Genomic DNA, 24,931 nt, shown 5'->3' on the forward strand with positions numbered 1-24,931 from the left:
GAATTGGTCCTGCTTTGAGCAGGGGGTTGGACTAGATGACCTCCTGAGGTCCCTTCCAACCCTGATATTCTATGATTCTATTTAAAAACCCAAGACAACTGATGGAGCGTAAGTGGAAGCAGAATTTGGCGCAGAAGAGGGCTCTACCAGTCATCTTATTCCAACACATACTGTTCTCCAGGTGAGACTCATTACATCCGCATTTGGTCTCTCTTCCTGACATTTGTTAAGCAGTCTTTGGTGCAGAGAGGCAACGTCTGGCTTTTGAAGGCCCAAAGATTTATGAGGTATTAGGAGCTCTGCCAATAGCAGATGGAGTTGCTTTACATTGTGATACTTCTCCAGCCATCTCTCCCTGAGAAGCTAAGGTCTTTTAACCATAGTTCTGTGTCCTTCAGGGGAGAAAATTAATTGAAAATAGATCTGATAACCCTGAGCTTTCTTCATTAGAAATTAGATGAAAACCTAAAGATTTGATATCATTCTGGGCCAGCTGAGATTGAAATGATGGATCGAGATAAAGTGTTGAGACACAAGATGATTTCATTTTCAAGTGTATTTTGCAAGGCGGAGAGCACCACAGGATTGGAAGCAGCTGAATATTGAGACGCATTTCAAGTATCCTACAGACTGGGAGCAGCCCAACCCATCTAGAAAAATCAAATTGAACCAGAGAATTTTTTTTAGAAGAGCAAAAAATCCAGTTAATTTTTACACACAGCCACACAGAGATTTTGGCTCTGGTAACAAATAGAAATACCAAACTCTCTCTTACGTTTCCACATCAGTTCTGACCCAAATAAAACCAGGAAGCACTAGAAGTCTCATGAAAGCTTCTTTGCATCAGATGTCCAGCCAAGAGAGGTTTGAATAAGCATCTGAATCTACAAGTCTCTATATTTCCCCAACAACCTAGTGCTGGTACAGCTCTATGCCAGAGAAATACCAATGTATTTTTGACAAGAAAATTGTTGTAATCAGCAAATTATCATTATGGTAACTGTGACAGGTTTGGCCACAGAGACCCCTTTGGGACTGTCACCTGATGTGCTGGAATTACCTCTGAACCCATTTTCTCTGCGAGCTTGGGACTCCAGAACCCTGGCTTGTTGAGCCAGACACACTAGCCTGCTGCAACACCGACCCAGGTCTGGTTCACACCCCCAAAGCTGCAGACTTTAACCAAAAACTGCTCAGCAAGTGACCTATCTCCAGCACCCAGACACCCAGCTCCCAATGGAGTCCAAACTCTAAATAAATCTGTTTTACTCTGTATACATTTTATACAGGGTAATCTCAAATTGTCCAGCCTCTGTAACATAGATAGATAGAGAGAGATGTACAGCTGTTTGCTCCCCTAGGTATTAATCACTTACTCTGTGTTCATTCATAAACAAAAGTGATTTTATTAAGTATAAAAAGTAGGATTTAAGTGGTTTCAAGTAGTAACAGACAGAACAAAGTAAGTTACCAAGCAAAATAAAACAAAACACGCAAGTCTAAGCCTATTACATTAAGAAAGTGAATACAGGTAAATCTCACCCTCAGAGATGGTCCAATAAGCTTCTTTCACAGACTAGACTCCTTCCTAGTCTGGGCCCGATCCTTTCCCCTGGTACAGACCTCGTTAGTTCCAGCAGGCATCTTAGGTGAAAAGCAGGGGATTTCACATGACTGGGACCCCCGCTTGTTCTGTTCCACCCCCTCTTTTATAGCTTTGGCACAAGGCGGGAATCCTTTGTCTCTCTGGGTCCCCACTCTTTTTTCTCAATGGAAGAGCACCAGGTTTAAGATGGATTCCAGTACCAGCTGACATGATCACTGTAAAACCTCATTCTCCATTCTTTCAGGATCGGCCTGCCTGTACCCAGGAAGGTTTGCAGGTAAACAGAGTCATTAACAACCAACCGTCCTAGCTAATGGGAGCCATCAAGATTCCAATCCACCATTAATGGCCCACATTTTGTATAGTTACAATAGGACATCAGAGTAATACTTCATATTTCTAGCTTCAGATACAAGAATGATTGTGTAGTGGGGCAGACTGCCCCACTCCCTGAGAGCGTGGGCTGCGGCAGGCCAGGGCGCCTGTGCAAACCGGGAGCCAATTATAGGAGGGCTTATTGTGAGCCAATCAGGCCCAGGTTGGAGACAGCCAATCAGGGCCAAGCTCAGCCCTATAAGAAGGCTGCCCAGGAAGGGAGCAGTCAGTCTGTCCCAGGCTTTCAAGAGGGGAAGGTCAGTCTCCAAGGGAGGGAGACTAGCACGGTGGACAGTGCAGTGCTGGCCAAGCTCGGGGAGGCTAGGGTGCTCTAGCCTGTAGCCTGTCAGGCTTGCAAACCATTCTCATATCCAGAAATATTGGGGATGTCATATACAAACAATTGTATATGTATATAACTTTTTATTTTCATCAACCAAGGAAACCTACAATATCAGTTATGTTAGTTCACACTAAGACCAGTCTGAGATGAACTTCATTTATTTCTGATTGCAGCATGATTCTTTCGTACAGCAAGAAACCTTCTTTTCTTAAGGATCTCTGGCCTACCTAGATTGTCGTCCCACATGTATTCTGGAGAAAGTATTTTGGTTGGTTTGTGGTAAAGAAAATACTTGTTTAAGTGACTCTCTTCTTGCCAGATTGCTTCAATTCCATTGGCTTTGTCCACCATGATGGCTTCATGGCATTGCTTGGTCAGCTTGTAAACCTCCATTACTGTTCCTCCAAAAATGGATGCCATATAGTAGAAGTCACCCTCATCGCTGGGCACATAAGCTTGAGAAGCAGGTCGACGTTCATAGGTGAAAGACCGACGCTCAGCGGCGTAGAAACCTGGGTGTAGTGTGCCAAACAAGTCGCTCAGGATCTCCACTCCAACTTGGTCATTAAACTTCATGTCTACATCAACACACACAAGGTAGCTGACCTCATTAACGAACCGCTGCTGAGAGAAGTAGCTGAGCATTTCCATTCGTCGCATAGAGATTTCTTGCCACCTAGGGTAGTTTTGGACTTGCAGAACCACTACGTTCCTTCCTTCTTTGAGCGCAACTTTAGGAACTTCTTCTGGTCTGTCTGTGAAAATGTAATAGTTCACCCTATGTCCAACCATAAAGTAAGTCTCTGCAGTTTCTAAAAACGTCTTGAGGAAGACTACATACCTAGAAATAAAAAAAGAGAAATTCTCTATTAGAAATAAAAGGCACTGTGGTAGAAGACTGGAAGAAGGGGACACAGAGAGCAACAAAGTGACGGGATCAGGGAGACCCATCGGGTGCGCAGAAGAGGGAGTAGGTGGGGGAAATGGTGGAGGTGTAAGAAGGGGCAGACTTGTAAAGCATCTTGAAGGTGAGGATGAGGATTCTGAACTTAGTGTGGAAAAAGACAAGAGGCAGTGAAAGGACTGAAGGAGGCTGATGACATGGTTGGACTCACAAGAGGCATCTAGGATTTGAGCTTTTGTTGTTATTTATGGAGGGGAAGATGAACCAATTCCTACCTAGTTTGTAAAGTATCTTTGATGATCAAAGCTGTGTAAATGTCTGTTTCTCTCCCCTATGAAAATAGCCAATTGATACAAGAGTCCTATTCAGAAGTAACAAATAACTGTGACTCCACCTAATAGGTTTTGTTGCAAGCAGGAATTGACAATGCTCATTAGCAAAAATCATCTGTTTTAGTCCGAAACAATGTACCCTGCCTGAATTTGAACCTGTGGCTCTAGGGACTTTCAAAGCAAGGTACTGGTCATCTTCTGAGAGATACTGAATATCTTTAACTCCATTAACTTCAGTGAGAGAAGGGCACACAGCACCTCTCAGGATTGGGCCTATATTACCACTTAGCCAGCCTTGTAGTGAAAATGAGAGTTTTCTCTGGCATGCTCACATTCCAGCTCCATGTACCAACCAAGCAAAATGATTTGCCTGCATGGCCCAGGTACAGCTGCATTTCAAAGGTGTTCTGCCGCGTTACCTGTTATTTCAACTGACCTGCAAATAACCAGCAGGTGTAATGTATTATAAGAGCTGCCCCCACCACAGCCAGCTATGAGCCAAGATCTCTGGCAGCAGTCTGACATCAATGGTTGGGAAACAGCCAGGGCACTATGACCAACAGCACTCAGGATCCTCATCCTGCTAAAGTATTGGAGGGGGCCAGCAAAGGAACCTCTAGAAAAAAATCCATCAAACCCCCTCAAAAGTAGAGGGGCCAACTGAGGCACTACCACCTTACAGAATTCAGCTCAAACCCAACAAGAGTGAGGGATACACCATCACTACAGGAAAAAATAGCTTTCCCCCCGCCCCCCATCTCCTCGTTGGTTATACATCACCTTTCGTACCTAACATAGTTCTGTAATTAAGCCATACTCACTTTTTGATAGCAAACACTGTCAGTCCAACAGTGACATTCCTTTGTCGGAACTGCTCATTCAGGATCTCGGAGTTATAGGTCCCTTCCCAAACTATTGGAGCAAACCATGGAGTCATCATAAGGACGTCACTTCTCCTGTGGAAGAGGAAGTTTTCTTTAGAATCACACTATAGAAGTAAGAAATACGGATGCAGTTGCCTTCCCTACGTATAGAAAGACACTACCAGAGCTATGTGTTAAAGTTCAAAAATAGATAACTAACAGCTGTAAAGAAATATACAACTCCATGAAGTCACAAGCCATGGTGCAGTAAGGCTATTTAATGTAGCAGGTTACTGGGACCGATCAACTAATACATTTTGTTAGTCTCTAAGGAGCCACAAGTACTCCTAGTTGTTTTTGCTGATACAGACTAACGCGGCTACCACTCTGAAACTTGCAACTAATTAATGTTTCTTCAAGTGCTGTCCCTGTGGGTGCTCCACTCCAGGTGATGGTGCATCTCTTCACCGTTGATCAGAGATCTTCAGTAGCAGTGCCTGGTTGGGACATATGTGCTCAGTTGGTTTCTCCCATCTCACTGGAATCTTCCTGAGTGCATGCATCCCGCACCCTCCTCAGTTCCTTCTCAACCATCCTTGGCTGAAGACGGGACTTGGGGCAGTGCTCATCCTCTTCCCTGGTTTCTGAAGGAAACAATTACAAAGAACATATAAATAATTAGTTAGTAACATCCCAGTTGTTTCCCTTCCTTTATAATAGTTACTTAGTTAAAAAATAAACCAACCCCCCCCCCCACTTTCTTCAAGTTTGTCTCCCGCTGAGACACTCTCCCCTGGCATTACTAGTGCAATAATGCCAGAGGCTTCAGGATTCAATAAAGGTACTTCCTATCAGGACTTTATGCCAAGGTCCGATGGACACTCACGTTGTCTGAAGTGCCTCGGCGAGACACATGTCCCTGCCAAGTGTGTCACCTGCACAAGCCTCAAAGCCAGAGCTCGTCGTGACAGGGACCTGCAGCTGAAAATGCTTCTCATGCAGAAATCCCTGCAACCACTTCTGGAGATGGGCAATGGCAAACCCTCTCTCTCACGCTCCTCGGCCAAGTCTCATCCGACTTGGAGCATGACTTCACCCTCTCTGGAGCAGAGGCAAGAAACTCTGCAGCCGCCTATGGAGAAGGTCACTAAACCCTCTCCCTCACGCTCCCCTGCCAGGCCAAAACCGACCAGGAGCCGGCTTCACCTTCTCAAGTGAAGCAGCAAGAAGCCCTAATGGCTCCTCTCAGAGACACTCAACAGGGTAAAGGATCTCCCGCAGGGTCTTTACCCTTGGTGCTGTCAGCACTGAGGCAGGCAACTCTGGGTACGTCTACACTACGGGATTATACCAGTTTTACAGAAACCATTTTTTTTAAACAGATTGTATAAAGTCGAGTGCACGCAGCCACACTAAGCACAGTAATTCGGCGGTGTGCGTCCATGGACCGAGGCTAGCATCGATTTCCGGAGCATTGCACTGTGGGTAGCTATCCCGTAGCTATCCCATAGTTCCCGCAGTGTCCCCCGCCCCTTGGAATTCTGGGTTGAGATCCCAGTGCCTGATGGGGCAAAAACATTGTCGTGGGTGGTTCTGGGTACAGCCTCGCCCCTCCCTCCATGAAAGCAGCAGTAGCCAATCGTTTCGCGCCTTTTTCCCTGGGTGAACTGTGCAGACGCCATAGCACGCCAAGCATGGACCCTGCTCGCTCAAGACAGCAATCATGGATGTTGTAAACACCTCGCGCATTCTCGTGCGCTCAATGCTGAACCGGGACCTGCAAAACCAGGCGAGGAGGCGGCGGCTACGGCAGCGCGGTGACGAGAGTGATGAGGACATGGACACAGAATTTTCTCAAACCGCGGGCCCCTGCGCTTTGGAGATCCTGCTGGGAATGGGGCAGGTTCTAGCCATTGAATGCCGATTTTGGGCCCAGGAAACAAGCACAGACTGGTGGGACCGCATAGTTTTGCGGGTTTGGGACGATTCCCAGTGGCTGCGAAACTTTCGCATGCGTAAGGGCACTTTCATGGAACTTTGTGACTTGCTTTCCCCTGCCCTGAAACGCCAGAATACCAAGATAAGATCAGCCCTCACAGTTGAGAAGCGAGTGGCAATAGCCCTCTGGAAGCTTGCAATGCCAGACAGCTACCGGTCAGTCAGGAATCAATTTGGAGTGGGCAAATCTACTGTGGGGGCTGCTGTGATGCAAGTAGCCAAAGCAATCACTAAGCTGCTGCTACGAAAGGTTGTGACTCTGGGAAATGTGCAGGTCATAGTGGATGGCTTTGCTGCAATGGGATTCCCTAACTGTGAGGGGGGGGCAATAGATGGAATCCATATCCCTATCTTGGCACCGGAGCACCAGGCCACCCAGTATGTAAACCGCAAGGTGTACTTTTCAATGGTGCTGCAAGTACTGGTGGATCACAAGGGACGTTTCACCAACATCCACGTGGGATGGCCGGGAAGGGTTCATGACGCTCGCGTCTTCAGGAACACTACTCTGTTTAAACGGCTGCAGCAAGGGAATTACTTCCCAGACCAGAAAATAACAGTTGGGGATGTTGAAATGCCTGTTGTTATCCTGGGGGACCCAGCCTACCCCTTGATGCCATGGCTCATGAAGCCATACACAGGCAGCCTGGACAGTAGTCAGGAGCTGTTCAACTACAGGCTGAGCAAGTGCAGAATGGTGGTAGAATGTGCCTTTGGCCGTTTAAAGGCGCGCTGGCGCACATTACTGACTCGCTCAGACCTCAGCCAAACCAATGTCCCCATTGTTATTGCTGCTTGCTGTGTGCTCCACAATCTCTGTGAGAGTAAGGGGGAGACCTTTATGGCGGGGTGGGAGGCTGAGGCAAATCACCTGGCCGCTGATTACGCGCAGCCAGACACCAGGGCAATTAGAAGAGCACACCAGGAAGCGGTGCGCATCAGAGAAGCTTTGAAAACGAGTTTCATCACTGGCCAGGGTAGGGTGTAACTGCTGTGTTTGTTTCCCCTTGACGAACACCCCCCCCTTGATTGACTCATTCCCTGTAAGCAACCCACCCTCCCCCTTCTATTATAGCTTGCTTAAGGAAATAAAGTCACTATCGTTTAAAAATCATGTATTCTTTATTAATTCATCATAAAAAGAGGGAGAGAACTGACAAGGTAGCCCGGGTGTGGTTTGGGAGGAGGATAGGAGGGAAGGAAAAGGCCACTAAAAAAATTTCACAATAATGACAGCCTTTTGGTTGGGCTGTCCACGGGGGTGGAGTGAGCGGGTGCACGGAGCCTCCCCCCACGCGTTCTTGCATGTCTGGGTGAGGAGGATGTGGAACATGGTGAGGGTGGTTATACAGGGGCTGCAGCAGCACTCTGTGATCCTGCTGCTGTTCCTGAAGCTCCATCAGACGCCGGAGCATGTCAGTTTGATCACGCAGCAGCCCCAGTGTTGCATCCCGCCACCGCTGATCTTCCTGCCTACACCTCTGATCTTCCTGCCGCAACCTCTGATCTCGAGCATCCCTCCTGTCCTCACGTTCACTGGCATCTTTCCTGTAATTTGATACCACGTCCTTCCACTCATTCAGATGAGCTCTTTCATTGCGGGTCACTTCCATGATTTCCAAGAACATTTCGTCTCGTGTCTTTTTTTTCCCGCCGCCTTATCTGAGATAGCCTTCGGGATGGAGTAGGGAGGCTTGAAAAATTTGCAACTGCATGAGGGAAGGAAAAAAGGGAGAGAAGTATTTAAAAAGATACATAAGCATTGTTCTGTAAAATGTAAGCAGAGTCAGGATGAGCTCTACCCTGACATCTGGTGGTGAATTATGGGGAGTGTGGAAAGGAATTTCAGGTATTTTGCATTGGCACACCCACCCCAGCCCACAGCAGCTGGGGATGGTTATTTTTACAGCTGTGGGATCCCCAATTTCTTTGTTATTGGGGCAGGAGGAATAAAGTGTTGTCACCCTGATTAAGTAAATGAGGAACTGTGAGACTGCGTTATGACAGAGATTAAGTGTCCATTAAGTAGCACTTGCTAGACAAGGGACATGGGTGCCAAAACCCAGTGAATTGAGAGAGGTTGGGGACTGGTGTGTGTACCTGATGGTATGGGCCCCTTTTGAGGGCCTGGAACACCCATTGCACATCCTCCTCTCTCCACTGTTAAAGAGCAGAGCTAATTTTGATTTCATTAGGAGTCCATCTAGAGGCTGCTGAGCTGAATTCACTTGGGCCAGTAGTACACCAGCACTGGGGCTCCCCTACTACAAGCTGAAATCACTAAGAGCTGAAATCACTAAAAGAGCCAAACTTACTGAGCTGAGATCACTGAGTGCTGTGTTAACTAGTGGGGGAGCCTGAAGATCTATCGCCAAGCAGCTGGCAGAGCGGAGCAGTTTGCAGCGTGTTGGAGCAGCCCATGGAACAGTGAGCGGAGCGGAGCAGTTTGCGGGGACGGCTGGAGCGGCTCACGGGTCGGCTGGAGGAGCGGCACAGCTGGTGGAGTGGATCCGGTCGTGGTGAAGGCTGCAGCAGAACTCCATGGAGAGGCGGAGCAGTTGGCCCTGGCCCACGTAAGGTGCCCCTTAACACCCTGTGTGTGCCCCCCCCCCATTTCCACCCAGGCTGGGGCGTAAAACTCTGCAGATAAAGTTTTGAACTCTGGGGTGGCACTGACCAGAGACTTTTGGGTTGTTGGACTTTGGGGTGATTGGACTTAAGACCCTAAGGGGAAAAGGACCTTGCCAAACGTACTTAGAGGTGGGTTTTTGTTGCTTATGGTTTGTGTTATAATCCTGTTTGTGGTGTTTCTTCAACGTGATGCTGCATTGTTTCCCTCCTTTATTAAATGGATTTTGCTACACTCAGATTCCGTGCTTGTGAGTGGGGAAGTATTGCCTCCTAGAGGCGCCCGGGGGTGGTGGTGCTATGTAATTGTCCCAGGTCACTGGGTGGGGGCTCGAGCCGGTTTTGCATTGTGTTATTGAAATGGAACCCCTGGATACTGAACCCGGCCCTTGTTGCTGCCAACTCAGAGGGGCAGAAGGGTTACACTTACACTCTTTCACGGAGAACAACACTATTCACCTTACATAGCACATGTGATTTCACTACAAGGTCGCATTTTACATCTTAATATTGAGTGCCTGCGGCTCTGGTATTAGAGATCTCACAGACGCAGGTCTGGGCAGCAGAATTCGGCTTGCATGCGGCCATGGTAAGCCATTCTCTTTCGGCTTCTGCAGCCTTCATATATCCAGCACCCTCCTTTACCAAATAGCAAGCAAAGCCTGTTCAGTGCTGCTTCTTTCCTGTTAACATGCAGCAGCAGAAACCACCCCCAAATCCAATTCTCTGGGATGATCGCTTTACCCCTCCCCACACCAGGTGGCTGGTATCATGGAAGATCACTGCTAAACACGCCCCTTCCTCCCCCCCCACCGCGTGGCTGGTAGCAGGGAAGATCCCTGCTAGCCAAATACGAAAAAGCTCAGCGCTAATCACCCCCGCCCTCCCTCTGCTTGGCTACCTGCAAGGAAGGATTTCCTTTTAAGCAACAGGCAAACAGCCCAGAAGGAATGCCCATCTCTGTCCCCTTAATTAAATTCCTGAATTTCAACCAGGTTACCATGAACGATATCACTCTCCTGAGGATAACACAGCGAGATAAAGAGCGGATGTTGCTTGAATGCCAGCAAACACCGGGACCATACGCAGCTAGGCTTTGTCATGCAATGATACCAGATTACTTGCTACATGCATGGCGTGGTCAAGTGTCCTACTGTGGAGGACGGAATAAGGCTGCCCTTCCCAGAAACCTTCTGCAAACGCTTTTGGAGTACCTCCAGGAGAGCTTCATGGAGATGTCCCTGGAGGATTTCCGCTCCATCCCCAGACATCTTAACAGACTTTTCCAATAACTCTACTGGCCGCGAATGCATCCCAAGTCCTCAGGGCAAATTAATCATTAAAAAATGCTTGCTTTTAAACCATGTCTTATATTTACAAGGTACACTCACCAGAGGTCCCTTCCATGGCTTCATTGTCCGGGATAGTTGCTTGGGAGGGCTGGGAGGAGGGTAATTCCGTCAGGGTGAGAAAAAGCTCCTGGCTGTTGGGGAGAACGGAGTGCTGTGTGCTCTCTGCTAGGTCGTCCTCCTCTTCCCCGTCTGCAGAATCCTCAGCCATGGCTGAGATTACCACCCCCACCTCGGAATCCACGGACAGGGGTGGCGTAGTGGTGGCGGACCCCCCCGAGAATTGCATGCAGCTCAGCGTAGAAGCGGCATGTTTTCGGCCCTGCCCCGGACCTTCCGTTTGCTTCTTTGGTTTTCTGGTAGGCTTGTCTGAGCTCTTTAACTTTCACACGGCACTGAACTGAGTCCCTGGTGTGGCCTCTCTGCATCATGGCCTTGGAAATTTTTTCAAATGTTTTTTCATTTCGTCTTTTGGAACGCAGTTCTGTTAGCATGGAATCCTCTCCCCATACAGCGATCAGATCCAGTACCTCCTGTGCAGTCCATGCTGGAGCTCTTTTTCGATTCTCAGGAGACTGCATTGTTACCTGTGCTGATGAGCTCTCCACGCCAGCCAAACAGGAAATGAAATTCAAAAGTTCGCGGGGCTTTTCCTGTCTACCTGGCCAGTGCATCCGAGTTCAGATGGCTTTCCAGAGCGGTCACAATGGTGCACTGTGGGATAGCTCCCGGAGGCCAATACTGTCGATTTGCGGCCACACTAACCCTAATCCGACATGGCAATACCGATTTGAGCGCTACTCCCCTCGTCGGGGAGGAGTACAGATATCGGTATTAAGAGCCCTTTATATCGATATTAAGGGCTTCGTTGTGTGGACGGGTGCAGCGTAAAATCGGTTTAACGCTGCTAAATTCGGTATAAACGCATAGTGTAGACCAGGCCTCTGACCGCCCCTGCACTTTACAAACAACTCACAGGGGGCTCAAAAGCAGGGACCCAGCTTCCCACAGCAGGAAGCTCTCCTCGGCACCGGTTCCCCCGCCTCCGACAGCCTGCCACCCCACAGCAGATTCAGACCCCCTGTGGGGCTCTCACAAACAGCTCTTGCCTCCTGCAAAAGTGAAACTAACATCACACGCAGGCACACCCTAATGTCTCAACAACAAAAAAAGTGGCTTTGCGTTTTAATTTAACCACATGATATGCTCTTTTAGTTTTAAAGTATGGATTGTTGTATTATGCAATAAGCGCCGAATTGCACAAACGTAGTTTCTGCATAACACTGACTCCGCCACCAAATGTATTGACCTCCCTATATTGGTGGACAAAACCAGAGAACCTATGTTCCCTTCCATCCACACTCCCCAGTACTCATGCTGACCACGAACGCTTCCCAGATAGATTGTGGAGTGCACTTAGGTGACCACAAGGCACAGAGCCACTGGTCCCTATCAGAGACACATCTGCACATCAATCTCCTAGAACTCAGAGCCTTCAGGTAGGGAGGAGCACAATCTCACTCCCTATGCACAGCAGCCATTAAACTATGGAATTGGTGCATACATCACATAAAAGTCACCGCTTCCTACCTGTCCACGTGTCACAACACTACCGCCGACACACTCAGCAGACACTTCTCCGAGGAACACGAATGGGAATTACATCCCATGATACTCCGACAGCTCTCCTCCCACTAGGGCACTCTGTCGATAGAACTGTTTGCCACTCCTCAAAACTGCAAATGCCATCTATTTTGCTCCAGAGCGGGACTCGGAAATGCATCTCTAGGGGATGCGTTCCTCATTCCTTGGAACAACTCCCTCGTGTACGCTTTTCCACCGATTCCACTCATACACAGGGTTCTATGCAACATCACAGAGGAGAAGGCCCAGGTCATACTTATTGCCCCAACTTGGCCCAGGCAGACATGGTATCCTTACCTGCTACGCATGTCCATCCGTCCTCCCCGGACTCTTCCTAACAGCCCAGATCTCCTCTCTCAGAACTGCGGTCAGCTTCTTCATCTGCAGCTCTGGAAACTCCATCTGACGGCGTGGTTTCTTCATGGTTTCAGTCCCACGAATTAGCCTGCTCTGAACAGGTCCAACATGTCCTCCTGCACAGTAGAAGGGACTCCACTCCTAACACTAACCTGCAAAAGTGGAAACGCTTCTCCATCAGTGCTTCCACAGATGCCTAATACCCCAGACTGCAACCCTCTCTGACATCTTAGACTATCTTTTCGAACTAAAACAGGATGCGCTTTCACTGACTTCGATCAGAGTACACCTTGCGGCCCTTACCACTTTCCATGACACTCTGGACGGCTATTCACTTTTGGCCATCCCACCATCAAACTCTTCCTTGCGGTCTTGCAAAATCTCTACCCTGAGATTCATTCACCAGTAGCCTCCTGGAGTCTCAACCTAGTTCTCCACGCTCTTATGAAACCCCCTTTTGAGCCCCTGGCCACTTCATCCCTGCTCCACGTATCTATGAAAGTGGCTCTCTCGGTTGCCATAATGTCAACAAGAAGGGTTGGTGAAATAAGCACCCTGACGGCCTACCCTCCTACACCATTTTCTCTAAACACAAGCTTCCTATACAAACCCACCCCAAATTCCTCCCCAAGGTGGTGTCTACCTTCCACCTTAACCAGTCAATACCTGTATTCCATCCCAAGCCTCAGACAACTCCACAGGAAGCTACATTACATACGTCCGATGGGCTCTTGCATTCTATCTTGACAGAACTAAACCATTTCGTAAATCCCCTAGGCTATTTGTTTCTACTACCAAGAGATCAAAGGGTGATGCTATCTCTAAGCAAAGACTCTCCAAGGGGATCTTGGTCTGCATCAGATCCTGCTATCAGACCCAGAATGTTCAACCACCCAGAGGGTGTTAGGACTCATTTTACTAGAGCAATGTCAACATCCATTGCCTTCCTCCACAACGTACCTGTTACAGACATATACAAGGCGGCCAAAGGGACATCTGACCACACATTTGCCAAACATTATGCTATCACACGGGATACCATGGCAGACTCCATAGTTGGCCATACGGTACTGTCTACCGTTGTCCCTCACACAACTCCAAAATGCCACCAACCATAGTGGGTACTGCTTCACATTCAGGTAGAGTGGAGCACCCACAGGGACAGCACTCAAAGAAGAAGAGAAAGGTACTCACCTTGCAGTAACTGAGGTTCTTCGAGATGTGTGTCCCTGTGGGTGCTCCATTCCCCGCCCTCCTCCCCTCTACTTTGGAGTACTAGTACGATTCCTCCATGGTAGAGAAGGAACAGAGGAGGGTGTGGGACGCATGCGCTCAGGAAGATTCCAACGAGACGGGAGATACCAACTAGGCGCATGCATCCTGACTAGGCACTGCTACCGAAGATCTCCGATCAACAGCGCCAGGACGCACCATCACCTAGAGTGGAGCAACCACAGGGACACATATCTTGGAGAACTTCAGTTACTGCAAGGTGACTAACTTTCTCTTGCACTGCACGAGCATCTACCCAGCATGGATGAGGTTTGTAACTGAACAAAACATTCTGGCTTGTACTTTGTATAAAGACCCAAGTGTTTCTGAGATTTTGTATGCATAAGTTAACACAGAGCAAGACAAGTTCAAATCCTTAAGGAAATTTCTTGGTCAGATTTTTGTCTATAAACTTTAGTTATATCTTGGATGCAACAAAACACTTATTTTTAGTTTTACTTACGGTGGCTTTAGAATCTGTGGCTTTGTGTAAATCATTCTAAAAGAAAAGTAGGAAAACAAAAATGATTTCAGGTTAAGGAAAGATTTCCATAGCTCTTTAAAAAAATCCTTCTTGAGTTTACAGACAGATAAAAGATTCCCACTAATCTGCTCCATTGAGAACTCAGTGACCCATACTCAGAACGCCAAAGGAAAGGGTTTTAGCTTTACTGTACCTCTGGTGACTTGAGTTTAAATCCTGGTTCAGGTCACATATGAACATAAGTTTAGTGGTCTCTCTCTAGTCCCTAATATTGGTTCACATCACAAAACCTCTATGCAGTGTGGCTTGATAGACAATCTATGCTCATGAGAGGCTCAGAGGGAGACATTAAAAGTCAGGAATGAGGTGCATTCGCAAAGTGGTGTGAGCATGCAGGATTGGAGTAGAAAAGTTTTGCAGGTAGGGAATGCGGAACATTGATAGAGCAGTGTGTGGGGTCAGAACTTGAATAGTAGAGTTTCCTGGAGGTCAGAATTGAAGTGCAGACTGGTGTAACCCAAGCAATGTGAACATCCTTAGAGGGGAGAGGAATCCATGAGATCACTGCTGAGAGCTTTCAAAGATAGGTAACATCTGAGCTTGTCTAAATCTCAGTGTCATCATGCTGTATTGATATTCATAACACACAAATACAATGTTAAGACATAGTACTGGAGTTCCACAAGCATAGATTATCATCCTTCAGGAACGCCAGAGCTCTTCTGAAAGCAGCTCAAACACTTAAAAGAAACTTAGGGCTTGGCTACACTTGTAGATGTAGAGCACTTTGAGTTAAACCAGCCTTCGGAGAGCACAGTAGGGAAAGCGCTGTAGTTTGTCCACACTGACAGCTTCAAGCGCACTGGCATGGCCACATTTGCAGCACTTGCAGTGGCATTGGGAGGAGTGCATTATGGGCAGCTATCCCAGCATGCAAGTGACGGTAATGTGCTTTTCAAATGCGGGGGTGGAGTGTGACAGGGAGTGTGTTGTGCATATGTGGAGGGAGAGAGAGTGGGTTTTTGGGGGGCCCCGCCTCTCTCTCTCACACACAGCATTCCACAGTAATTGTTGCTTTGTTTCAGAGCAAATAAGCATGAGGACTGTCAGAAACGGAGCTTTGAAAGGGCATATCCACATTCCCGCAAAGATTCAAAAACAATGACAAGAGGGGCCACTTGACTTAAGCGGATTATGGGATGTTTCCGGAGACCGATAAGAGCGCGGTAATGCAACACCTCGTTCACACTGATGCCTGGGCATTGTAGCCAAGGTGCAGCAAACGTTACTCCATTCGCCAAGGTGGAGTACCAGGAGCACTCTAGCTGAGAAGTCGGAGGGCTCTACGTGCCTGGCCAGTCTGGACAGGTTGGGAGTTAGGGCACCTGGGGCTGCTTTATTGAGCTCTAACTCACAAGTGTAGCCAAGCCTTAATAAAAAGTTTTACCTTGGTAATTCAATTTGTAGTAAATCCTCCAGGTTATGATTGCTATAGAGAAAGAACAATGGAAGTCTGGCTTACAAAAAGACAGCATTCAATAGAAAGTAACTAGTCCATGAAATCATTGAATTATTTCACGTTTACCAACATCTAAATATTAAAGAAAAAGTTCTGTCGTAATATCTTTGCATCTTGAAAGTCAGTGTGATCATATATCATGTTTGTTTTTTAATAGAAAGAAAACATTGGAAGTTTAGTTTACCAAAAGTACAGCATTATTAGAGCATAACTGGTTTTAAAGTAATACAAGTCCAAGGAAGACAGACCTGCAAACCGATACATGAATACTCTTTATTCACACAAGCAGTCCCACTGAAGTAAATGGGAATTATCATATGAGTAAAGGCCGCTCAAGTTAGTGTTTGCAGGCTCATGAAACAGGCATTAAGTGGAATTAACAAAAGGTCCCACCTTGGCAGCTTTATTTTGTGAAAGTCATCCAAGTCCTGGGTATTACTGCTACGGAAAGAAAGCATGTCACATATAGTGTTTGGTTGTTTTTTTTTAAAACACATCATGGAACAAAATAGCCAGTTATCAGTCATTTCAAGATTAACACCATTCAAATATTTAACAGAAAGGAATAAAAAATTCTACCCTGGTTGTTTTATTTCCTGTGCCTCATCCAAGTCACTGTCCTTTTTTGTTGGTGGGGGGAGAGCAGGGAGAAAAAGAGGTTTTTTTCACCACAAAAGCAATACTGACTGGCAGGTACACTGCCATTTATTTCACATTAACACCTCTGGTAATGATGTCATGCCGTATGGCAATCTCCCACTCTGTCAATAGGTAGGTCAAGTTTCTCTGGAATTACCTGCTGACATTTGGGTGGATGGGGTTCTCTCATTGTCCCTCTAATTACCCGGAAGTAGAGTACTTTTACCTGTGTAATCTTACTGAATCAAATTCTGCTCTGCAACTGATAGGCATCATTGAAAGACCAGTACCAAATATAATGGCAAAAGTAAGAGATTATTCCTTGTAATTACTATTCTATTCTGTGCAGTAGTTATGCTCTAAACTATCCTGTATTACAAAAATTATATATGAAGAGAACATAAAGGTTGCAAAGTCAAACACTCAAAAGTCACAAAATGCCATGAAGGTTGCTTTGAAACCTTAATTCTGCCCCATAGTGCATATGCCTTGGGTTAGTCTTTAATTACATGATCACATACTATTTTTTCCACAGGACCCCTGGCTCATTCAATGCATAGGCTAAACGGTGCCATACAAATTAGTTTATATAAAGGATGGGTGCACACATTGAATAGCTGCTTGTTAATTGAGCTCTAACTCTTTTCATTTCATTGCCTTTTTGAGTGGTAAGAACTGTTTGAATGCTGAGAGGCATAAGGGGTGCTGGGAGCCTATGAGGGAGTGTGAGGCTGAGGGGGAGAGAGGGACACACAGACAGGGCTGGCTGGCAGGCAGGAGGAAATGAGGCTTTTAAAGATAGCCCATAAACTTGCCATCCCTCATTGGAGAAGGAAAGGCAGGCAGTGTTTTCAGAAACAATTAATTACACCTTTGGATGCCAGCCCAAATAGTGCCATAGATTCAATGCAGATGAGAGAGAAAATGAGGGAATAAGTCTGTGCAGAACCAGGGGCGGCTCTAGGAATTTGGCCGCCCCAAGCAGTCATGCCTGCGGGAGGTGCACCGGAGCCGCGGGACCAGCGGACCCTCCGCAGTCATGCCTGTGGGAAGTCCGCTGGTCCCGCGGCTCCGTTGGACCTCCCACAGGCATGACTGCGGAAGGTCCGCCAGAGCCGGCTGCCGCCCTGCCGGCAAAATGCCGCCCCAAGCGCGCGCTTGGCGCGCTGGGGTCTGGAGCCGGCCCTGTGCAGAACATCCATAACTAAAGCCCAAACCATGCAACTCTCACCTGCTTGTGTATTTCATTGCAAACTCAGGCCGGGTAGTCAAGGCTCACACTTCTTTGCCCAGTTCTTACTAACATGGCAGCCAGTTTGTGATTTTGTGCCAAGATCAGACAACAGGTGAGACTCAGCTGTTTGTCTGTGGCTGCTGGTGTCATTAGGAAGTTGGTAGATGATGTGAACATATGAAAGGGCCTTTCAGAGCCAGTTTACAGAAATACATAAAGATCCTAGGAGAAATGCTCAGCAAGCACAGATAGCTCCATTGAAGTCAGTGGAGTACCCTGACTTATACCAGCTGGGGACCTGGTCCCTTAATGTATCTAATTCAGAAGAAGGTGAGCACCGGAGCAGTGCTCTCCTCCTCCATCTGCCTCTGAGGAGCCACTGCTAGTTTCAATTGAGTTTTCATTTGAAATTTGGTAGCAAGTCAAAACTAAAAACAGAAGTGGTTAGGAATCTCAGCAACGTGAAACTGATTTCCAGAGCTGTAATTGAGAGACCTTAGATGCTCACAAAATCCAGGTAAGTCCAACAGGGAATAGTTACCTCATTGTGTTGCAGATCTTGATTGGTGTATCCAGACAGGTAAATTTGTACGTATTCCTGCAATAAATCCAAATGTCATGTCAAACATGGAGATCTAAATAACATAAAAACTTTACACTAATAATCTAGTCCAATATCTAGGCATCTTTAAAGACACAAACCACACAATAACCAACCAAACCCAGCGGGTTTATCCTCACGATAGAACCAAACCAAACCAGCCAACAAAGGAGAAAACTGCAAAGGTTGCTAGAATGCTGTGGTAGGTGAAGCAAAGCAGTTTCCTATTATTATCTGTCATGCACTGAGAGAGCACTCAGTGATCTCTTATGGTCTCCGAATCCAGGAGCTTACAGATTAAATCACCATTGGAATGCCAAACTAAACAATAATTGAAAAGAGTTATATGGCAAAACAGATGTACTGTGTTACTAACCAAGCTTGTGAAGACCTTACGCAGGGGTCGGCAGCCTTTCAGAAGTGGTGTGGAGAGTCTTCATTTATTCACTCTAATTTAAGGTTTTGCGTGCCAGTAATACATTTTAACGTTTTTAGAAGGTCTCTTTCTATGTCTTTAATATATAACTAAGCTATTGTTGTATGTAAAGTAAATAAGGTTTTTAAAATGTTTAAGAAGCTTAATTTAAAATTAAATTAAAATCCAGAGCCAGGACCCAGGCAATGTGAGTGTCACTGAAAATCAGCTCACGTGCTGCCTTTGGCACGCGTGCCAGAGGTTGCCTACCCCGCCTTACCCTCAACAGTATTTCTGTCTGTATGACTGTTACATGATAACACTTCAACTTCTGTTTCAAATGCTGCTTTGTTTTTAAATTTAGCTAATTTTTATTATTTAAAAAAAAACAAAAAGATTAAAAACACCCAAAATGACCTGAAACTGAAAATAAAACATTTTGTTTGACCCAAAACAGTTTTTTTTGGCATCTGAGTCACTGTATTTTTAAAACAGCAAATGTGCTATGCAAATTGGAAAACGCTATAAGATAAGCACAGGAAGTTATGCAATGGTTTTAAAAGAAAATGATTTATACAGTTTGTGCTAAATGGTACTTTTAGTCATGCTGTGGCAGCCGCACTGATGTCACTAGGATTGCACAGGTCTGACAAGACTCTGTTCCCTCACTTATTCCCCCACCCCCACACCCGCTAGACTAACACAAAGCTGGGGGAATCTGTTGCACCTGTAAGAACCTGGATTTGCACCACAGATGAGCATTTCTAAAGGTTCATATGTATTTGGGTAAAGTCTTTTGTAACAATAGCCACCTTAGGAGTGGAGCGACGGAGATTGATGCTTAGCAAAACAATCCACTTACCAAAAGTAGCCACAGCTGAAGCACAGCAGCATGATGCAACCCATGACATAAACATGGCGCTTTGTAAAATAGCCTTTGATCCCTCCTGTTTTCCCTGGAATAAAGGAGATGTGCAAGGGATTGGTACACATAGTTCAAAGCAGTATCAGTTGACTGCCAATCCAGTTCCTTTTGCCATGCTGTGTGGCAAGGCTAAAAACCTTGGTTCATACATCGCTACTTCCAGACACCCACTATATAAACCTCACAATAGCCCCATATAGTAGGTAGGTATTGTAATGGACTGGTTAGTGTGTGTGTTGCCACTGCCTTTAACTGAATGGAATCAGAACTCCTCCAGTTGTCATGGGCGCTGTACTGCCACTAGGGAGAATTCTCCTTTGGGTTAAGTGGCAGGATCCTGTTCTTTTGGAGGAGCTGGTGCAGTGAAGTTCTCTGTACACTGCTGCAGTGAAGTTTCAAGCACTCCTACTGTGTAGTTTAGTGAAAACTGTGAAGCCCAATGTGGCAGTGAACTTATGTCAATATCATTATGACTATTTTGCAAATGGAGGAACTGAGGCATAGAGAGGGGAATTTAAGAGCTGCATACCAGAAGTCATTTGCAGCACATAACAACTGCTTCATTAAACCTACAGACTTATGAACTATACACCAATTTCTACTATGCTCACATGCTTCCAGATGGTGACATGTATATATACACTCACTATAGGCCTGATCCTTCACTCATTGAAATGAATGGCAAAACTGCCATTGACTTCAGTGGTGCAGGATCTACCCCTACACACACAGCAATATATACACATTTCACAGATTCTATTTTTAGATACAGCTCTTGTAGCAGAAGATACTTGCCCAAGTTCATGCAGCAAATCTTTGACATAGCTGGGAACAAAACCCAGACTCCCAGTTCAATGATTAGCTGTAAGATCGTCTTCACCTCCTCTAGGGTCTTATGCATAAGGAAGTACAGAACACACAGGCCACAGACCATTAGAAATGCGAAGAACTGGCCAGCCAAGTGGCTGATTATTCTGTGTGGTCATGAAAGTGGCTGTTGTGTTGGACAACTCTAACAAATATAACAGAGAACAAAAAGCCAACTCAGCCTATTATATAAAATTGCTTATAAACTGAAGCAATGTTAAAGATGGAGTGAATTAGTCTAGACAAAAAGTATGGCTAAGACTATGACTGGTAGACAAAAGGAAAAGAAACTGGAAACGAATGGACCAAATGATCTGTTGGAAATTAGGACTAATAGGTGGACAAAATACCGAGGCAATAGGCTGTTCCACTCACCACTCCCTTTTGGAGTTCTCAAAGAGACTTTGGAGGGGAATCATGGTGCCAGGGTGCAGACAAGTGGATTGGTAGGAGCCAGCTTCACCATCATGACTGCCACCGCCCCATCATATTCTGGGATCCACTGGGACACAAATGGGCCTTCATCATCCTGGTACCGAGAAATCTCCTGACCAGATTGAGCCAGAGAGAGGGACCCACATGACACCCCCCAACCCCCTTCGTTGCCTTCAGCTAAGACCTGAACAGCATCTGGAATGTGAGTCTTGGCTTTCTGCTGTCACTCCTCTGTTGTGTCATTTCCTTTCCCCACCTTATAGCTTCCTTTTCTTCTCTCTCTCTCTCACTCTTTGCCTTCTGATTAATAAATGTCTAGCTTAGCCAGAAAAGACTAGATCTCTTGCACCAATGTTGTGAGCCAGTGACTAGAGAGGCAATGCCTTAAACAGCCCACTGCTGATACAAATTTGACATATCTCAGATTTGCTGATAAAACCATGGGCTGTGCACATGTTTCTGTAGCAGTGAGGCTGCATGTGAAAGAACCAGAGATACAAGATGTATTTTCTATTTTTGCTGTTTTTTTCTCTCCCTGTTTGTGTTTAAAGAAACATTGAACTTTAACAATAGCAGCTGTAGCCCATCCTAACTGACTGTGTATGTCTCTTTTCCCCAAAAAGGACAGTTATTACCATTTAAAAGACTCAAACAGGTGGGTTTCCTTGTAAAAAGCACAGTCTTCATCTTAATAAAAGGTTATAAAATGTTGCAGTGTGGTTGTTGCCACAGGACTAAGCAGGCTGAGGTCTCTGTACTCAAAACTCTGAATCATGTTCAACTCTTTAGGGTTGTACGGGTTAATAAAATTAATGTAAGTGGGACACCCAAGAATCTAGGGTAAACATACACCTTCACAGCTGGTTAGCTTAGCAAACAAACTGTTTTCAAAATTGTTTTTAAATAAAAAATATTTGCAATAAAATCTTTGAACATATTAAGCTTGTTTGTGCTAATGATGGAAAGCAAATTGTTAACGTTCATGTTTTGAAAAAATGAAAGTACTTAATTGTTTTAAGATTTTATTTTAACCTTTTAACAAATATTTGGTTTTGTTTCTTTTTCTTTTTTTGGAGGTTTGTAGTTTTTGTAATTGATAATAACTTTGATGGTTTTATGTAAAGGCATTTTAAAGAAAAAAACAAAAGTAAAAATGAAGTGTTTTAAATAGTTGAACGTTTATCTGCTAAAGCAAACTTTGTCATCATGGCTTATTCCTTGTTAACAGAAAGTCTGCTTGATTCACGGCTGTGACTGTGAATTAAGAGTCAATCCACCTGAAATAAGCGCTGTTGCCGGCACCAAACTTCTTGTTGTAATTTTTGTGATTGTTTTGTTGTAGATGTTAATGTGCCTTGTTGTGTTTTGCATGTGCGACAGCACAGTGCTAGTGTTGTGGGGTCACCTCTCTGTGATAAGCTACAAGGTCACAATGGCCACGTCCTCCCAAAAGCTGGTAGTGAAACAGATTAGGCAAAATCTGTCCCTGGACAAAAATGCCTGTGTACTTTCCCCCCCACTTTGGGGTGTTGGTAAATGGTTCATGAATGCAAAAATAGTCGTCTGCCATCCCCTCCCCCCCTTCCTCCAAATCGTGTTGTTGCTTCTTTTTAAAAGACTGCAACATACTTTGGTCAAAATGCCAGAAGGGGTAAATAATTTTCCAAGCAAGTTAGTTTAACCCCTCGTGTACAGAATGTTCATGATTTGTGTAAATGTGCAGTTTTAAGTGTGCAGGTGGCAAAAAGAGGAAAAAGATGGTTCCCCCTTGTCACCCCTCCCCCCCCTTTTTTTAAACAATTCTGGACATACAGCCAAAGGAGTAATAAGAGCTGGCACGTTTCTAAACATTTAGAGAGCAGATTACAGCAGTTCTGTCTGTTTTATTAAGCAATGTCTGATGTGAAGCAGAATTGGTTCATAAAAGAGGGATATTGTAAGAAATGGGGCCTGCTCCACTTGTGAGCTCAGCTGTTGGAAAGTGAGTGAAAATTCATAAAATGTCACAATCATCAATAGCAATGAATGTGGATAGAAAACTGGGAGTAAGACTGAATTAGTCCAAACCAAAAGGTCCAGTGCCAGCCAAGGGCTGTGTTAAGACCATGACTGGTAAACAACGAAAAAGGAAACAGGAACTAATGAACCATACAAAACCCCAACTACAGCTGGAGTGAAAGGAACAAGCTTTGCCATCATGGCTGCCACCCCCACTACTTCCTGGGGGCCCTGGTTCCACCGTGACACTGCTGAGCCTTTATCCTCCTGATTCTGCGAGATGTCCTGACCAGACTGGGCCAGAAAGAGGGAACCATATAACATCCCCCACCTCCACCAGCTTCAGATAAATCCTGACCACCACCTGGAATGAGAGATGTGGGTTCCTGCGGCCTGTTACATCTGATAGAAAGCCAGTGCAGTATTTTATATAATATTCTTATTGACAATCTTACATATTCCCAAAATAGATCAAAATTAGTGGCCCCATCTAGCACTGACTGAACTTCCATTGTCTTTAGTGGGTCAGGATTGAGTCCTATATATATATATATATTATATATAAAAAAATGTGTGCAGGTAAAATGCAGAGGACCAAATTTTCTCCCTCAGGACACTAGTGTGACTTGACTGAGGTTAACATGTAGGGCTGCATTCTACTTCCGTCAGTTATTGCTTTGCTGTAAAGGGGAAAAGTTTGGCCTTTAAGGAGGAAAAAAAATAACCCTCGGTCTACAATATATGCATAAACTACATCTCAAAAGTATTTATCCATCCCATTCCTCTGTGGACAAATAAAGAAAGTGGTTGAGAGCAAGGGGAATATGGGGAGAAGAAAGATGGAGGGGGGGAGGGAGGGAAGAGAATATAAAAAAAAATATGTATGTGTGGCTAAGACTTCCCTCTTCTCCAAACACAGGTGTAAATTTGATTCAGTTTCTTCAAGATAATGGGACAAATATTGTTCTTGTATAAAATCCAGTGAGGTCCTAATTCTGAGTTCAACTCCCCCAGCATAAATCAGATCTACACGAGCCAGTGGAATTAATCCAGATTTACCTTGGTGTAACCAAGAGCAGGATATGGACCTAAGTTAATAGCATATAGTTGGTCTCAAGTATTTAATATCCGCTACTTTTAAGTTCCTTCTCCGCATTTAAAACACCTGGTCTGCCTGCAAACCCCACACCTGCTGTATTTTTTTCAAACTCTAAACAAGATTAGACATGACACAGCTCATAGAACATCTTAAAGGAAAATGAACAGGTACCTTGGTCCTTGTGCATCGCGCACCCGATTGCTCCCCCAGGAATGTGTGTGAGGAAGAAGGAATAGCGGAGATTGGCGGTGACAGCCGTGGGCTGGAGCAGCCGTAAGGAGCTGGGAGCTGCAGGCTCTCTGGAGAGGGCAGCGGTAGCCCAAACCGCTTGTTCGTAGCCCTGTTGATACCGCTGGCTGGCCCGGGAATGAGATGGGCAGTTTGCGAGCAGGGGCCAGCCTAGGAGAGTCCGCGGGCTCTGGCTCAGGCCAGTCCTGCAATCCTCGCTCTCGGAAACTCGCACCAGGTCCACGCGATCCCACGCGGGAGCTCACTGCCTGGGGACCTGGGTAAACGCCCTAGTTTGCAGAGCAGGCTCCGTTTGGCCCTCCCGGTGCTCCCCCAAGCCCTCGGTAGGGCTCTGGCCGGATGCTGCTGAGTTGTGACACTTCTGGCTGCTTTCCGCAAAAGCACTCGCAGGGCGGTGCTGGCCACAGGCAGCAAGCGTCGCTGGGTGGGGCACCGCTGGGTCTTAGGGTCCTCCCAGCTCTGACCCTTCCCGCAGGCTCCCACAGCTGGCTGCTGCAGCCCGCTGGGTCTTCCTCCGGGGGGGTCTAGTTAAAAGGGAAAAGGCCTGCCCGCCCTACTGGATGCAAATAAATAGCAGTGCTCTATTTAACTAGGGGCATTTTAAGGAAGCCCTATAGCCCTTAGCAAAGCCAGGCCCGCTGAGTCTTCCTCCGGGGGGATCTTCAGGAGCTGGGAGCTGCAGGATCTCTAGAGAGGGCAGCAGTAGCCCAAACCTCGTTTCATATCTCTATGGATACCGATTTATTGCATGGTAATTAGATGGGCACTTTGCCAGCAGAGACCCGCCAGCCTATT

At 46.0% G+C, this 24,931-nt stretch overlaps 2 protein-coding genes across 11 annotated transcripts in view; both read right to left on the reverse strand.

The window, feature by feature from the left end:
• The window catches only part of LOC123352336 (histo-blood group ABO system transferase 1-like), a 58,584-nt gene that overhangs the window by 19,019 nt on the left and 14,634 nt on the right, over positions 1 to 24,931 (reverse strand). The window contains exon 1 of one of the 2 annotated variants that reach the window (XM_044992258.1): positions 24,059 to 24,185. The exons of the other annotated variant lie outside the window; for it this stretch is intronic. Within the exon in view, the coding sequence (XP_044848193.1) occupies positions 24,059 to 24,074 (16 nt within the window). The 5' untranslated portion in view covers positions 24,075 to 24,185. Of the gene's footprint in view, positions 1 to 24,058; positions 24,186 to 24,931 lie in introns of those variants that run through there. 2 annotated transcript variants of the gene reach the window in all.
• LOC123352335 (histo-blood group ABO system transferase 2-like) overlaps positions 2,390 to 24,931 on the reverse strand; it is a 62,799-nt gene continuing 40,257 nt past the window's right edge. Inside the window, exons 1-8 of one of the 9 annotated variants that reach the window (XM_044992244.1) lie at positions 24,059 to 24,190; positions 19,426 to 19,519; positions 18,089 to 18,145; positions 16,068 to 16,112; positions 15,603 to 15,644; positions 14,135 to 14,170; positions 4,382 to 4,516; positions 2,390 to 3,165 (exon numbers count right to left, since the gene is read on the reverse strand). In XM_044992244.1, coding sequence (XP_044848179.1) covers positions 2,478 to 3,165; positions 4,382 to 4,516; positions 14,135 to 14,170; positions 15,603 to 15,644; positions 16,068 to 16,112; positions 18,089 to 18,145; positions 19,426 to 19,519; positions 24,059 to 24,074 — 1,113 coding nt within the window. In that variant the 5' untranslated portion in view covers positions 24,075 to 24,190 and the 3' untranslated portion in view covers positions 2,390 to 2,477. Of the gene's footprint in view, positions 3,166 to 4,381; positions 4,517 to 4,891; positions 5,068 to 12,339; positions 12,552 to 14,134; positions 14,171 to 15,602; positions 15,645 to 16,067; positions 16,116 to 18,088; positions 18,146 to 19,425; positions 19,520 to 24,058; positions 24,191 to 24,931 lie in introns of those variants that run through there. The other 8 variants (XM_044992241.1, XM_044992252.1, XM_044992256.1 and 5 more) reach the window with 8 other exon arrangements.

Source organism: Mauremys mutica, chromosome 18 (genome assembly GCF_020497125.1).
Source record: "Mauremys mutica isolate MM-2020 ecotype Southern chromosome 18, ASM2049712v1, whole genome shotgun sequence".
Classification (NCBI taxonomy): Eukaryota; Metazoa; Chordata; order Testudines; family Geoemydidae; genus Mauremys; species Mauremys mutica.